Genomic DNA, 16,107 nt, shown 5'->3' with positions numbered 1-16,107 from the left:
GTCTGGGGCAACTCTGCCGACAGAACACGCTTCTGCGGCCGGCCGGCGGCCAGCCCGTACTCCGCAATGAGCTGATGATGTCGGATCTGCTGATTGCCTAATCAGTGATCCTGATCAGTGATCCTGATCTGTTGATCGCTCACTGCCGATTGCTAGCAGATCACCCGACCGATGCGCATGAGCGCGGCCCACGGCGATACTTACCAGAGGGAGGACCGCATTTAGGTGACGTGGAGGGCGAGCGGAACTTGCAAGTTACAGGCACTCCCAGTCGTTGCTGGGCGGCCTTCCAGGCGTTGCTCGCTGAGAATGGCGGGGTTTAGCGCCCTATCGTATGGTATGTCCGCGCTAGGTTGGGAACCCCGCATTCGCGCCGCCATCCGAATCGGAAAATCCAAACCCGACATCCCAGCGAGTCCTTGGGCTCGGCCAATTACCAAAACAATCAGGCGTTGCTGTGGCTTGCACACAAACGTTGCCAAAGCACTGTAGACGTCGGCCCATGGCCAACCGCAGCCTCGGCCGTTTCTTGGAACAGAGGTGAAGAGGGCGGGACGCCGAGGAGCCGCCAAGGGACTTTTATTTCCGGGGCGCTGCGCACTCGGCGGCTGCCCAGGGTTGGGGTTAGGCGCGGGCGCTGGCAGAGAGCGGCGCCGCCACGGCGTCTGTGGCCAGCAAGCAGCCAATCAGCACATCAGGCGAGGCGGGCCGGCTAGGGAGAAGTGCAACGCGGCCCAGGGCGGACCTGGGCGGTCCGCGTTTCGGCCGTCACATCCGAAGAGCTGCCAATTGTTTCGGCCACGGCAGCCGTTTTGCACGGCTTGCAAGGGGGCCGGGGCACAGGCCGGGCCGGGGCGCACGGCCGCCACCGGTGCACGATGTCGCCGGAATTACTGAGGTGCTCGGGACGAATCGCCGCCCGCCGCCCCTCATAATAAAACCAAGTGCACGCCAGCGCGGCGCCCCCATGGTCTCCTTTCTCGTCATATCCGAGATGCTCACGAGAGGCTGCCCTGTCGCGTCTTTCTTGGCTAGTCTCGCCCCTCGTAAAACCATCCCAACACCGTCTCACCACCACCCGCCAACACCCAACAACCACGGCGGCGACACCATCACCACCCCCAGGCGACGACGCCAAACTTCATAGGCTGTCGCTCGCACCGCTTCGCTGAGCGACGCGGCGGGCCCATCTCATCCGCGACATGGCCCCGCGCACCCGATCTTCTGATCTCGTCGAGTACATCTGGCCTTGCGGCTATCACGACAATGTCGCGGTGCAGGACGCCCCCGGGATCCCCTTCATCCCGGGCAAGTTTCCCCTGCCGCTGGCCAAGCCCCCCCAGGAGTTCACCGAATACGAGTTCCGCGGCGTGCCGGGGCGTCGCAAGTGCTGCCGATGCTCGGCCACGTACAACATGTTCAAGTGCCCCGACGTGTGCGAGGAGTGCGACCACCCCTTCGACGGCTGTGCCGAGTGCATGCTTGTCGACCAGTCGGGCGTGCGCGAAATCATGACGGCCCAGTACAGGGTCACGGGCGAGTTCGACCAGACGCCCGAGTACTGGAGGTGCAGCTCGTGCGAGAACATCAACGGCTTCGAGGGCCCCGTGGCCGAGAACACCTTCCTCAAGATGCGAGAGGCGAAGAGCCTCGAGGACACGCGCTGCAGAGAGTGCTCAGCCCCTTTCCGCGAGGACGACTGGGTCATCAGCCCCTTCTTCATCTACCTCGGGTCGTGGAACGGCAAGGTCGTCGCCAACAGCGGCCCGTGGCAATGGGCCATGAAGTGGCACCGCGAATGCGCCGGCGGCTACGACAACCACACCAGGTCCGACTGCTACGCCGACCGGCGGAACGGCCGGCGGCGGCGCGAAAACCCATGCATCAACAAGTCGTTTGGTCACAGCGCCAAACATGCCGTCCCAGACCAGGCCTCGATACAGCCGTCCCTTCCGGCCAAGGTATTGCTCGGACTTTCAGGAGCGCGCGAACTGACGAGCGGATCCGACTCTGAATACCAGCAAGACACGCTCGCTATTGCGTCTGACGAGCTGCACATGAATCCCCCGGTGGATATATCCGATGGCGGGCAAGATGACCAGCTCTCTGACAGTTCAGAGCACGATCTGGATCCCCCGTTCGGTGACCAGGAACCAGAAGCTGCGTCTCCGGCGCTCGAGCAAGTGGACAGAGATGGAGGCTATGGCCCCGACGAGTCCGAAGACCGCTCACAAGATGACTCGCCACCAGATGAGCCGGACGGTGAACCGCCAGACGATCAGAATGGGTCCGAAGACTCGCCACCTGACGGCCAGGACGAGGGAGATGTCTCTGATGACCCCGTCGACGGGGCCGGAGAAGACCGACCCGGCGATGACGGGGAGGACAAGCTTCCCGACAAGCCAGACAACGGCGACGGTGATGATGGGGACGAAGAGGGAAAAGAAAACGCCGTGGAGGAAGAAGAGGAAGAGGAAGAGGACAGCGGCCATGAAGAACCATACATCATAAAGAAGAACTACTACGGGATTCTCGACTCTCCAGACGCATGGAAATACAATCCGGGTGGCATGATGCACAATCTCCTCTGGGACGACGACGACGAGGATGCCGAGGAACGTGCACGTGATTCTGGTGATATGTCCTCCGAAACAACCGAACCAGAGGAAGGCGAAGCCAATCGCGACTTGGGTTCTGCCTCGGAAGGCGACGAGCCAGCTGCCGAGGGCGACAATGCTGAACAAGAGCCAGAGGCTGAGCAAGATGTCGGGCAGCCGACCGAGGGCGAAACCGAGGAAACTGCCGAGGAGCTCATAGCAGGGGACGGTGCAACCGAAGACCGCGAGATTGACTCTGAAGCCGTCGACGAAGAAGCGGCCGCAGAAGAGCTGCCCGGATCTGAGTACAGTGCTGAGCCCGAAGGCGACTCTGAAGAGTCGTCCGAGACCCCCCTAGACGAGAACGGAGAAACGGAAGACAGGGAGATTGGTCCCGACGCCGATAGTGAGGAACAGTCTGCCGAAGATCAGGCCGAGGGCGAACCTGAACAGCCATCCGAAGACCAACCCGAGGGTGATTCCGAAGAGACGTCCGGTGAACCCTTGGCCGAGGAGCTAGGTGATCGCGAACTAGATCCAGAAGTGGCCGAAGAACCCCAAGAAGGCACCTTGGAGGAGGAGATTAGCGACGACGCACTTGCTGAGCCCACGGAAGACCCCGTCGAGGAGCCTGTCGAGGAGCCTGTCGAGGGGCCTGTCGAGGAGCCCGTCGTGGAGCCCGTCGAGGAGCCCGTCGACGGAGAAATGGAAGGCGATTCTGAGGACCGGGGCCTCGAAGGTGAGGAAACGGTAGCTGATGGCGAGAACACTGAGGAGGGCACTGAAGGGACTACCGAGGAACCTGTGGAGGAACCCGTCGAGGAACCCGTCGAGGAACCCGTCGAAGAACCCGTCGAGGAACCCGTCGAAGAACCCGTCGAAGAACCCGTCGAGGGGGAAATACAAGGCGATTCTGAAGACCGGGGTCTCGAGGGTGACGAGACACTAGCTGAAGGCGAGAATGTCGATGACGTCCAGGATGTTGTTCAAGAAGATATTCAGGATGGTGTCCAGGATGACATGCAGGACGGTGCTCAAGACGAAATGCAAGACGCTGCCCAAGACGAAATGCAGGATGGCGCCCAAGACGAAATGCAGGACGGTGTCCAGGACGAAATCCAAGAAGGAGAGGCCCAGTTAGGGGACTCGACTGAAGGAGACCGGGGCATTGACAGTGAAGAGGTCCCGGTCGATGGCGAGACCCAAGACGAGCCGCAGGACGGCTTCGTCGAAGGCACAGAAGGTGAGTCCCAGGAGGAAGTGTCTGATACTACTAACGACACAGATGAAATCTACCAGCAGGACGGGAGCGGCGAGGATGCCCAGACCGACGAGAACTACCAAGAGAATTCCGATGACGGTAGCAATGGCGACCAGGACCAAACCCAGGACAACACGGAGGGCGATCAAGATAACCAAGACCAACAGGAAAACGAGGACGAAAACCGGGACCTTGACCAAGGCGAAAGCAGCACCAACGAGGAAAGCCAAGAGGACACAGGCGACAGCACTGGCGAAAGCACAGATAATGCCAGCGAGGAGTCGAGCGAAGCTACGGATGATACAACCCCAGAGGGTACAGACGAGGGCTCCAGCGAGCCTGCTGAAGAAGCCAGTGAAGGTTCCGACGAAGCCAATGAAGAGCGCGGAGAAGAGAACACGGAGGAAAACGGTGAAAACAATGAGGTGAGCAATGAAGAGAACAACGAGGGTGGCGAGGGTGGCGAGGGCAACGAAGAAAGCAACGAGAATAGCGAAAGCAACGAGGAGAGCAACGAGAGTGGCGAAAGCAACGAGGAGAACAACGAGAGCGGTGAAGGCGGCGAAGAAAGCAACGAGAGTGGCGAAAGCAACGAGGAGAGCAACGAAAATAGCGAAGAAAGCAACGAAAATGGCGACAACAACGAGGAAAGCGGCGAAGCCAATGAAGAGAACAATGACAGCGGCGAAAGTAACGAGGAAAGCGGTGAAAGCAATGAGGAGAGTAGTGAAGGTAATGAAGAGAGCAACGACAGCGGCGAAAGCAACGAGAGCAGCGAAGGCAACGAGGGGAGCAGTGAAGGGAATGAAGAGAGTAACGATAGCGGCGAAAGCAGCGAGAGCAGCGAAGGCAATGATGAGAGTAGAGAAGAGAATAATGATGAAAATAGCGGCGGTGGAGACGGCGAGGCCAGTGGTGAAGGCGACGGTGAAAATAACGAAGGTGGTAGTGGGGAGGGTGAAGAAGGTGGTAGCGGTGAGGGCGAAGAAGGTGGCGGCGGCGAAGGTGAAGAAGGTGGTGGCGGCGAAGGTGAAGGTGGTAGCGGCGAAGGTGAAGGTGGTAGCGGCGAAGGTGAAGAAGGTGGTAGCGGTGAGGGTGAAGAAGGTGGTGGCGGTGAGGGTGAAGAAGGTGGTAGTGGCGAAGGTGAAGAAGGTGGTAGCGGTGAGGGTGAAGAAGGTGGTGGCGGTGAGGGTGAAGAAGGTGGTAGTGGCGAAGGTGAAGAAGGTGGTAGCGGTGAGGGCGAAGAAGGTGGTGGCGGCGAAGGTGAAGGTGGTAGCGGCGAAGGTGAAGAAGGTGGTGGCGGTGAGGGTGAAGAAGGTGGTAGCGGTGAGGGTGAAGAAGGTGGTAGTGGCGAAGGTGAAGAAGGTGGTGGCGGCGAGGGCGAAGAAGGTGGTGGCGGCGAAGGTGAAGGTGGTGGCGGCGAAGGTGAAGGTGGTGGCGGCGAAGGTGAAGAAGGTGGCGGCGGTGAGGGCGAAGAAGGTGGTGGCGGCGAAAGTGAAGAAGGTGGTGGCGGCGAAAGTGAAGAAGGTGGTGGCGGAGAAGGCGAAGAAGGTGGTGGCGGTGAGGGTGAAGAAGGTGGTGGCGGCGAAGGTGAAGAAGGTGGTGGCGGAGAAGGCGAAGAAGGTGGTAGCGGCGAAGGTGAAGAAGGTGGCGGCGGTGAGGGCGAAGAAGGTGGCGGCGGTGAGGGCGAAGAAGGTGGTGGCGGCGAAGGTGAAGAAGGTGGTGGCGGCGAAGGTGAAGAAGGTGGCGGCGGCGAAGGTGAAGAAGGTGGTAGCGGTGAGGGTGAAGAAGGTGGTGGCGGTGAGGGTGAAGAAGGTGGTAGTGGCGAAGGTGAAGAAGGTGGTAGCGGTGAGGGTGAAGAAGGTGGTGGCGGTGAGGGTGAAGAAGGTGGCGGCGGCGAAGGTGAAGAAGGTGGCGGCGGAGAAGGTGAAGAAGGTGGTAGCGGCGAAGGTGAAGAAGGTGGCGGCGGCGAAGGTGAAGAAGGTGGTGGCGGAGAAGGTGAAGAAGGTGGTGGCGGGGAAGGTGAAGAAGGTGGCGGCGGTGAAGGAGATGAAGGCGGCAGTGGTGAGGGCGATGAAGGCGGCGGTGGTGAGCGCGATGAAGGTGGCGGAGAGGGCGAGCAAGGGGAGGGGGAGGGGGGTAGTGGAGAGCAAGGGGACAGCGACAACGCAGACCGCGACCAAGGAGAGGGTGATAACGGTGGCGACAAAGCTCACGGAAAGGGTTTACTAGCGTCCTGGGCCGACAAGTTCCGGAACCTCTTCCACCATGGCAAAAAGAAGGGCGCCGATAAGAAGAAGAAGAAGCATCGCGGCTTTGGTGAGTGGCTTGGAAGCTTCTTTGGCAAGAAGCGGGACAAGAACAAGTCTCGAAAGAGGAAAAGAGACTGGTGGAAGGGTCTCTTTTCTCGGCGCAAGGGTGGCAAAGACAAGAAGAAGCACGACTGGCTTTCCTGGTTTCACCGAAGTAAGGGCAAGAAGAAGCGGGACTGGCTTGCCTGGTTTCACCGGAGAAGGGAGAAGAAGAACAGGGAGAGGGGCATGCATAGGAAGCGAATTGCGGACGCCATCTCCAACCTCTTCAAACGCAAGAAGCACGGCAACAAACCAGGATTCTGGGCCACACTCTTCGGCCGCAAGAAGCACGACTCGAATGGCAGCAAGAAGCCGGGATTCTGGGCCTCACTCTTTGGCCGCAAGCGCAACTCGAATGGCAACAAGAGGCCGGGGTTCTGGGCCTCACTCTTCGCCCGCAAGAAGCACGACGCCAATGGCAACAAGAAACCAGGATTCTGGAACTCGCTCCTCGGCCGCTTTGGCCGCGGGTCGAGAAATAACAGCAATTCGTCATCCAAAGGCGAAGGGTTCTGGTCGCGGCTCTTCGGTCTCAAGCGCGGCAAGAATGGCTCAAACTCCAGCAACGGCGGCAAGGGTGGAGGATTCTGGTCTCGTTTCTTTGGCTCCCGAGGCGGCAAAAACAACTCGTCCAGCGACTCGGGCACGCATCAGAGGGGAGGAGGGTGGCTGTCTCGTCTATTTGGCTTTGGCCGCCGTCGAGGCGACAACGGCTCGGCGGACGGGTCATCGGGCAGTTCCAGTGGCCGCCAGAAAGGAGGAGGATGGCTGTCCCGACTGTTTGGTTTTGGCCGCCATCGAGGCAACAATGGCTCGGCGGACGGGTCATCAGGTAGCTCTGGCGGCCGCCAAAAGGGAGGAGGATGGCTATCTCGCCTATTTAGTTTTGGTCGTGGCCGACGTCGAAGCAGCAGTGGCTCAACGGAAGGGTCGTCGGATAGTTCTGGAGGCCGCCAGAAGGGAGGAGGATGGCTATCTCGCCTATTTGGCTTTGGTCGTGGCCGACGTCGAAACAGCAACGACTCAACGGAAGGGTCGTCGGATAGTTCTGGAGGCCGCCAGAAGGGGGGAGGATGGCTATCTCGCCTATTCGGCTTTGGTCGTGGCCGCCATCGAGGCGGCAGTGACTCGGCAGATGGTTCGTCTAGCGATTCCACACATCCAAGAAGAAGAGGATTGCTGTCTCGGATATTTGGCTTTGGCGGCGGTCGCCACAGAGGCGGGGGCGGCTCGGGAGATGACCACTCGGACTCGGGCTCGGGCTCGCACGACAAGAGACCGGGCCTTTGGTCACGAATATTCGGCCTCGGCCGCAGAAAGTCTAGAAGAGCCAACGCCTCGGCGAACGGCGTCGAAGATGAAGAAACAGGGCGGAGACATGGCAGCAAGAAGCGGAAGGGTTGGTTTAGCTGGTGGGGTAGAGATAGACACCCCCGAGACTCGGCCTCGGAGACGTCGTCCACGTCTGGGAAGAGAGGGTTGTTTTCTAGATGGTTCCACAGGGACAAGAAATCCCGAGGCTCCCGAGGCTCCGACACCTCGTCGACGGACTCGTCCCGCCCGAAGAAGGAAGGATGGAGGCTGTTTGGGTGGTTCCGCAACAGCAGGAAATCGCGGGACTTGGAGAGCGGCTCCAGGAGATCCCGCCGCCAAGGCTCGATGGACTCAGATGAAACCCTTGTCGAGCGCAAGAAACCATGGTTCCTCCGACTGTTCAGCAAGCGCAACAGCAGAGGCGGGAGGCGCCAAAACACCATGGACTCGACGAGCTCGGGTAGCACGCTCGGCAAGGAGCCCAAGAAGGGATGGTGGCGTCGGCGGAGAGACAGGCAGAACGACAGGGCAGACACCAGAGGGTCAGGCAACGGCCGGCAAGACAAGACGGAGAGGCGGCCTTTCTGGGCCTTCTGGCGCAAGAAGCCCAAACGCGACCCGCGAACGGGCATGGACAGGGACGACATCGAGATGGGGAGAATCAAGAAGGAGAAGCGGCGGCACTGGTGGAGCCGCACTCCCAAGGCAGAAGCGAAGATGAAAGAGAAACGGGCACGTTGGTGGCGCTCGCAACCTCGCGAAGAAAAGGAGAGACTGAAGGCACAGAGGGAAGCACTCAAAGCAGAGAAGAAAGGCGGTCTAGGACGGATATTCCACCGGCGCAAGCCTGGCGGCACCAGTGTCCAGAAGGGACGTCGGCTGGCGAGATACTTGTGGCTCAAACGTGAAAAGAGGGCCGCAGGCACGTCGAGAGGCTTCGGTAGCCAGAGGGAAGCGCGAGAGCCGGCGACGTACCGGCGCGACGCAACTCGTGACGCGCGTCGCGAAGAGCCGACAACAGCGTACCAGCGCGAAACAGCTCGCGGCACGCGTCAAGAAGAGCGCGAAACAACTCGCGGCACGCGCCAAGAAGAGCGCGAAACAACTCGCGGCACGCGTCAAGAAGAGCGCGAAACCACGGTAAGGAATTTGCCGTCAACCCGACAAGAAGCCAACACCTCGAAGCAGAAGAAAGCCGCGAGGCGAACATCATATGACTACGACGACGCGGCGCCGGCCAAGCCAAACCTGACGAGAGGGAACGCGAACGCCGAATACAACAGACCAGCCAAAGCCACGGCAGGGTTCAATAACCTCGATAGAAACCAATCTCAAAGAGCCCGGAAATAATTGGGACTGCCTAGCGACCTAACGAGGTCGCTTCGGCCAAGACCCCCAGCCGTCACCCAGGGTCGGACAGTCGCACAATGGCGCCATCCTTGGTCAAACGACATTCACTTTATACATTTTCCTTTTGCATAACCATGTTATTAAGCGGGGCGTTGATGGTGTGCATTTTTGCTTGGGTCTTGCATGTTTTCTATTTTTATCGTATATAGTTAGACACCGAACATCTCGTGTACATGCACACAGTGCAGGGAAGCCCTGGACGGACGCCGGTGGGATATACCCGAGGGGTTTGACTGGGGAGGGATTGGTCGATAAAAAGTTTTGGGGCGCGGAATTGTAGGGGTTCCGTGTCCAAGAATATACGTATTGATCACTAGCGAGTGCTGCTGCCGAAGGGGCGTTCCCCGTGATTTGTCCTCCGACTCCGGCTGGCACTACATATCTTCCATATACAGGCAAATGACAAGTAAATAATCGGGCCACACACCTGTTCATGCCTTTGGGTAATTTTAGTCTGACACAGAATATGGAGCGGGGGAATTGCATTGAGAAAAGGACGTAGATTAAGAAAAGGACGTAGATTGAAGGTAATACAAAGGAAAGAATCTAGGCTACGTATGCAAAAGAGAGAGCACGGGGGTCCCTGTGCACGTGGCTCGGGCCACACCCTGCGCCTTCACAGGGGTTTGTTTGCCCTGTCACATAGTCTGGTGAAACTATCTCTTTCTTCGGCTTGCGTCTGCCGGCCGTGTACTTGGCTCCAATATCCTATCCCGTGTGTTTTTTCGAACCAGTGATGGACTCTTTTCATTTTCATTCATCCCCTGAGTCTTGTATTTCGCCATTGTCGGCAGATTTCACCACACCCGTCTATGGCCGTCCGCTCTAATGATTATAATGCTGTGTCATGTCATACTGCAGAGACTATTTGCCACTGTTAGCTACAGGCTGCGAATTACACGTCGAGAGACATCAACAATCAAGGGTAACTTACGGGTGGTGGCGACAAGATTTCTCCCTCGCCACTCTCCCCGTCTTCCTTGTGGGCCGCGACATTCTGAGCCGCGGCCAGCATTTTGAAGAAGGGGTCTTTCTCCATTGCCTCGTCTGCGTCTGGGTACTCAAACAGCCGCCGCATATTGTCAGACGAGACTGGGTTGATAATGTCATGCCAAATGCGACGGCGAACCTCGTCGTACTTGTCGAGGATGGAGTCGTCGGCTTGACCTGTATGGATCCCCACGAATGCCTCGTACAGGCTCCCCACGTCGGCAATGCCGCCAGTGAGCCCGAGGCCTCCGCTAGAAACGAATGAGCCCTCGCTTCCTTGGACCGCCCGCCGAGAGACTTACAATGGATTGCACAGGTGTGCAGCGTCGGCAGCTAGCAGAAACCGCCCCACGCGCATCTTGTCGACGCATCGCTGGTGCACCTTGTAGGGGCTGAAATTGACGAGCCTATACTGTTCGGGCGTTGGATTGCCGGGCAAGACGGCTTGGAACTTGGCCGGCTGGCGGGCGCGCAGCTCGTCGAGGGTCAGTCCGCCAACCTCGCCATACGTGACGCGGTGCAGGCCGTCGGTCTGGATCTTGGCAACCATGTGCCAGTGCTCTGGGTGGACAAAGAACTGGCTGTCGTCGTAGCCATACGGCGAGAAGTCGTAGTACATGTTGGTAGCGACGATCTGGCGGTCCCACGTGAAGCCGGGGAAGACCCAGTCGCCGAACAGGCGCCGGCGTACTGTGCTGTTGGCACCGTCGCATCCCACCACGTAGGCAGCCTCGCGGGTCTCGGTGATGCCGTTGGGCGCCTCCACGCGCACCCAAGCTCTGTCGTCATCCTGCCCCAGCTCCACCACCTTGTAATCGTAGCGGATCGATGCCGTGGGCTGCGCGAGCACGGCCGTCTCGAGGATCTTGCCCAGCCGGTGCAGTGGGAGGCACACCATGCGGTGCCGGAACGGCGGGTCGTTCTCCTCCCCTGGTGCCGGGTCCGGGTTGCTGAGCGCGACGAGCCGAGTCTTGTCGGCGTCGAGCTTGCGCCACGACACGCCGTTGGGGCTGAAGCCCTCGGTGCGCACCTGGTCGAGAATCCCCGCCCTGTCGAAGATCACGCAGCTGTCCGACGTGTAGTGGCTCGCGCGGGGGTTCGTGTCGAGCTCGTGCGTCATCTCCAGCAGCTCGACGGTTACGCCGGCGCGCGCGAGAAGTAGTGCCAAAAGCAGACCGGATGGCCCCGCGCCCACGATGATAATCTTGGAGATGGCCATCCTCGTGTGTGTCTAACGCGTCGTCTGCAGCGGATGAGTGTAATGCGTCTTTGTGTTGTTTGGTCGCGGCGAAGAAGGTCGACACAGAATGGAGCACGCTGCTGGCCTCTATCCCTGGCTGGGGATATATGTAAATGCCGAGCTCATCCAGACCCCAATTCTTCCCCCACCTCCCCACGCAGGATCGGATGTTGACGTGTGGCGCCATACCGGCAGCGGGCCAGAGATCTGCCTATTATGCCGTGGGGCGGATAATCACAGCCGGTCCGGGTCCCATCGACATTTGGCTTGCTGGCAGGCAACCTTGAGCAACCAACTCTGTCGCTATTGACCTACGCACGCAGATGGGAGACCTACACACGCAGATGGGAGTGGACCGGAGCCGCCCAACCACCTTCGAATGTATTACTTTGGGTATTTGGCCGCCGAGGGAAGTTTGGATTTGAGACACTGAAATCCGGCATTGCATTGTGTTGGTACAGGCAGCCTTCCATACCAATGGTTGTCTAGAGTTCAGAGGGCCACGGCCCATACATAGCTCGTTGGTTCAGGTTGTTCTCCAACTGCGGCATTTACGGCCGAATCCGATAAATTTCACCTTCACAGTGAGAGACGGTCTCGATCAATGGTTGGCTAATTCTGCATTCCTTGGCTCAAAGACGGTGGCCTGACCCGAGTCAACGGCGGTATTAGGGTTAACTAGTGGTTCTAGCTGCATTCCTACGTGGAATTTGTCATTGGTTTAGAGCCGCGGCTTCCAGTTTTCAGATTTCCGATCTTCGATATCTGAAGAAAATCTTGTCAGCAGGAGAACCGCTCCCCATTAGATGGAATAGTATTCCATAACACGACTGGTCGTGGAAACTTGTGCTGAATGGTGTCGAATAGACGGCCAAATGAGACATGAGAGTGCCTGGACAGAAGATCAGATAATACTACACTGTGAGTCGCCCGTCATCAACTTAGCAGCTGCAAAGGACGGCTTGTTTGCCTCAGAAACGCCAACTATATGGCGTCGGATTCGGAAGATGCCTTGCTCGCAGGCTGAATAATAACGCTCGTCTCGCATTAAGAAAAGACAAACACTAAGTGCGTGGCACTTCCAACGCAAGGGCTGGTGGTTGAGTCACGAAGGCCAGCACAGACTTACAAAAACAAAAAGCGCAGCCACAAATACCTCACCCTCCCATTAAGAGTTTTGACATCGAATAGCGAGCCAGCAGGTAAACCCCTATGCCCACGGTTTTCCAAACCAGAACTAATTCCAGCAGCTCGAATGATTCCAGCAGCTCGAATCATTCCAGGAGCTCGCCGAATCATTCCAGCACGGCCACTGCCCTTCCCAATTAACCACGTGCTGGACATCGCATTGTCCGGAAGCAACTACTTGCTCCGTCGAGGTTTGTTGGAATCTCGTCCAAAGCGCCGCGTTTGCCATAAAGTGGGTGCCGGCACCTGCACCCACCTACTTCCGAGTTGAATACCCCAACGTCGATAAGAATACCCCAACCTCAATAAGAATACCCCAACGTCGATAAGAATACCCCAACGTCAATAAGAATACCCCAACGTCAATAAGAATACCCTACAACGCATATCGTGCCACCCAGAGGCCGGCTCCTAGGAAAGCTTAGGGTAAGTTGACGGCTACTTTAGAGGGCTAGGGCGGCATTTGTCATTGGAGGATACTGTCAGACTGCAACAGCACTTCTAGGATTGTATGCATCAGAGTGAATTGCTCTGTTCTCGTCTTCCAGTCTTTCCACAAAAGACTCTCTCTCTTATACTTCCTTATGTGGCAATTACATGACGAAACCCAGTGGCGAAGATTACGCATCATAGATTCCAGCACCTTCTAGGCCATTCCATCTGACAGATACGCACTGCGTTTTCTCGCTGCCATTTGTAACTGCCCGGAAACCCGAAGCCAGAAGCTGGGAGATGCGTGTTTCACAATGAGGGGGGTTGCTGGGGAGGGCTCGGAAATGAACCAAGAACTTTGGAGGGAGGGCTATTGTGCCAAGAGGGTGCCGTTACGAGCAAAGTATAACGCGATCGTGGAAGTGATCTGAAGACATGGATGCGAGTAGAAGACGGCCACGAGAGAAATATACCGAGTCCTCGCAATACAACCCGCACTACAGTCATGTTAGGTGTACCAGATTGCATTCGCACAACAACCCCCGTCACCAATGTCTACCCTCGCAACAGCCTTGGCTGTACCATACTCGACTCCCTGTGGCGTATCCTTGGGCTCGGAAAGCTTCCATATCTGCACGTACCCAGTGGGCGTGTCGGCCAAGGCGGCGTACTCGTCGCTCCAGAACGCAGGGCTGATGGCGTTGGCCCAACCGCCTGTTGTCGTCGTCGGCACCATGAACATGAGCTTGACGATTGCCCCATCCGCGGCGAGTAGGTAGCACGAGATGTAGCCGACAACATCCACGTTCCTCTGCGCCCGTGCCGTCGCCCACAGGTAGCGTCCCGATGGCGACAGCATGACCTCGGCAGACCAGTAGTTCTTGTTGTTGTTGCCTATCGGATCTGTCAGCGTGTGCACGCGCTTAAGCAGACTGCGAACGAACCAGTTGGAATAAGCGAGTACTCTTTGCCGGCATCGTGGGCCGCACCGGAAATATCGTCGATGCCGAAGGCGACGAGCGAGTTTGCCGCCTCCATGACCACGTAGAGATAGGTCCCATTCGGATGGACTCTGACATGCCGGGGATGCATGTTGGTGCGAGGCATGGCCTTCTTTCCAACCTCGACGACAGCGCCCGTCTGGCCGTCGATGCGGTGCGTCCACACGGCGTCTCCACTCAGGTCGGCCGCGTACAAGAAGGTGTCGTTGCCGCGCCGCCCCAGCGCCAGGCCGTGAACGCCAGACTGGCTTCCATATTTCCACGAGTGCGTCACGCCGCCGAGCGCGCCGCTGTCGTCTACCGACAGAGCCATGCCGCACGCGTTTGGCCCTGGCCACGAGACCGAGTACACGGTATACGGAGGCCACGGGCTAGCCTCTACAAAAGCCGAGGTTGCGTTCTTGCATGCTCCAGAGGCGTTGATACTGCGAGTCAGGTGCAGCGCCGTCGGCGATGTCACGGCGTAGCTGGATATCCTGGCCTTGCTGAGCGAGGCGCCGTACAGGTTGGACTTTGTATGCTAGTTGCCGTCGGCCGAGCTTTCAGCTGCAACACTCGTCGAGATTCACCCAGACTCGACTTACATCGAACCCAATCCAGGCGTGGCTCGCATCGGCGGTGATGTTTCCATTGCGGCGGAACTCGTTCGTCGCGTCGTCGAACGACAAAGAGTAGATGCGGGCCGGGTCCATGAGATTGCCCACAAACAAGTCGTGGACCGCGCCGGAAACGCGTCCAATCAACCACGGGCTCAGCGCCAAAGCGAGGGAGCTAAACATTATGCTAGCGATTTTGACTGGGACGGAGGTGAGAGGCTCGCCGGCAATGGAATGCACCTTCTTTATAGCAGTGATAGCAGTGCCTCCCAGCAGCCTAATATCGACCCACGAGGCACAGACGCGCGTCTCGTAGGATCAATATCAAATCTAGGGCGCGTAAATTGGAGGCGGTTAAAATGCGGCGTGTAACCTATAATCAATACCAAGCAGCGTGTGCAGGGATGGTTATTTGCGGCAGGGATGGTTATTTGCGACAGAAATGGGTATTTGCGACAGGGATAGACTGCTCGAAATAGGGTCGGCTGGGTTCATGCTACCACGACAATCTAGAGACAGATCATGTTTCGGCTAAGCTACCTTTCGGCATATAGATAAGCCTACACTAATATTATTACTATGCTAGTGTTTTGGAGAAGTAACAACGCGGACACCTTGTTGTTTACGACAGGTTCCGCTCGGCTTGGCCTTGACAATCGGGACCGATCGTGGAACTCGACCCGGATCTTGTTTCTATAGCCTTTGAACAGTATGGCTTCGTAAGCTACCGGGAATTAGCAGTATACGTTGTAGTCTCGTGAGAATGTCTTCGGAAATCGAAAAGTGCCCCTCGACCCTGTGATGGGGTCGAGATTTGAGGGTAGGTCTGTGAATCTCATGCATGGCGAGATTTAGGGTTTCCAGGCCAGTTTTGCACCAGTCGGGGCATTCGTATTCGGACAGCGCCTCGGGATGTGGTAGCTGTTGGCTACAGTTTAGTTGTGGTGGCTGTTGGCTACAGTTTAGTCGTGGTAGCTGTTGGCCACCGTTTAGTGAAAATGGTGGCGTCACCAATACCTACCGGAAAAGCAATTTTTGGTCGGCGTCATGTACTGATTTGACCACGTTGACGGTTTGCTCAGAGGCATCTTATCAGAAAACCTCAAATAATGGGTGTGTGGTCTGGGAACATGTTAAGAGGTGATGTTCCTTATTATTCTACGCAATGGTTTGCGTTGTATTGGGTCGCCAAGCTCCCTATCCGTGGTCAGACCTGTTGGATTGGCTATTGTCAGATGGACAAGGGTTGCATGTGGAATAGAGCTCATCCCAGCTGAGCTCTGGTGTGGTCATCCGAGGTGAAAAGAGGCTCAGGGGAGCTGAAATGAAGTGGCCAGTTCAGCTGGTGTGGCTACTTTTGCCACCACCATTGCCACCATTTACAACTATAATAGAGGCCCTCTGGCAGGACCAAAAAGAACAAGGAGGAGAGATCAATGAAGAAAGTTGAAGTGCTGAATCCAACAAGACCCACACAAATTTGCTGCATTGCCCATCTCCGTGACTAGCCCAGCCGTGGCCCATGGCTGGCGTTTCCCATGAAGCATCGAACAATCGAGAATAGGGGTCAACGCTCAATTAGAATCGCTGCTGCAGCCGCGTTATGCAGCCTCCCATTTCAGTTCGAGAACAAATTTGTCGCAGAAAAGTGTTACATTGCCTATACAGACCTTCGGGGCTGTCAGTGCCTTGGCAATCTTTCTACCTTCATGGCCGTCTTAGAA

General features: G+C 57.5%; 3 protein-coding genes across 3 annotated transcripts; all 3 read right to left on the bottom strand.

Annotated features, from left to right (window-relative positions):
• Positions 1-9,855: 9,855 nt before the first annotated feature.
• On the bottom strand, positions 9,856-11,145 carry B0T26DRAFT_649692 (uncharacterized protein; the record flags this gene model as incomplete). The annotated part of the gene is made up of 2 exons (XM_060438113.1): positions 9,856-10,177; positions 10,229-11,145. 2 exons carry the CDS (start codon positions 11,143-11,145, stop codon positions 9,856-9,858), a joined length of 1,239 nt encoding a protein of 412 aa, XP_060295511.1.
• A 2,149-nt stretch (positions 11,146-13,294) lies between these two features.
• Positions 13,295-14,205, bottom strand: B0T26DRAFT_650000 (Lactonase, 7-bladed beta-propeller-domain-containing protein; the record flags this gene model as incomplete). Its single annotated transcript, XM_060438139.1, has 2 exons — positions 13,295-13,680; positions 13,731-14,205. Coding segments are annotated over 2 exons (861 nt in total), but the record flags the coding sequence as incomplete, so codon positions are not given.
• Positions 14,206-14,329: 124 nt separating this feature from the next.
• On the bottom strand, positions 14,330-14,566 carry B0T26DRAFT_650799 (uncharacterized protein; the record flags this gene model as incomplete). Its single annotated transcript, XM_060438213.1, has 1 exon — positions 14,330-14,566. The coding sequence occupies one exon, from the start codon at positions 14,564-14,566 to the stop codon at positions 14,330-14,332; it is 237 nt and encodes a 78-aa protein (XP_060295509.1).
• Between the last annotated feature and the right edge of the window lie 1,541 nt (positions 14,567-16,107).

The sequence above is a fragment of the Lasiosphaeria miniovina genome (assembly GCF_030549165.1).
Source record: "Lasiosphaeria miniovina strain SMH2392-1A chromosome Unknown B0T26scaffold_5, whole genome shotgun sequence".
In the NCBI taxonomy this organism is placed as follows: Eukaryota; Fungi; Ascomycota; class Sordariomycetes; order Sordariales; family Lasiosphaeriaceae; genus Lasiosphaeria; species Lasiosphaeria miniovina.
This window is presented reverse-complemented; position numbering and strand designations above follow the sequence as displayed.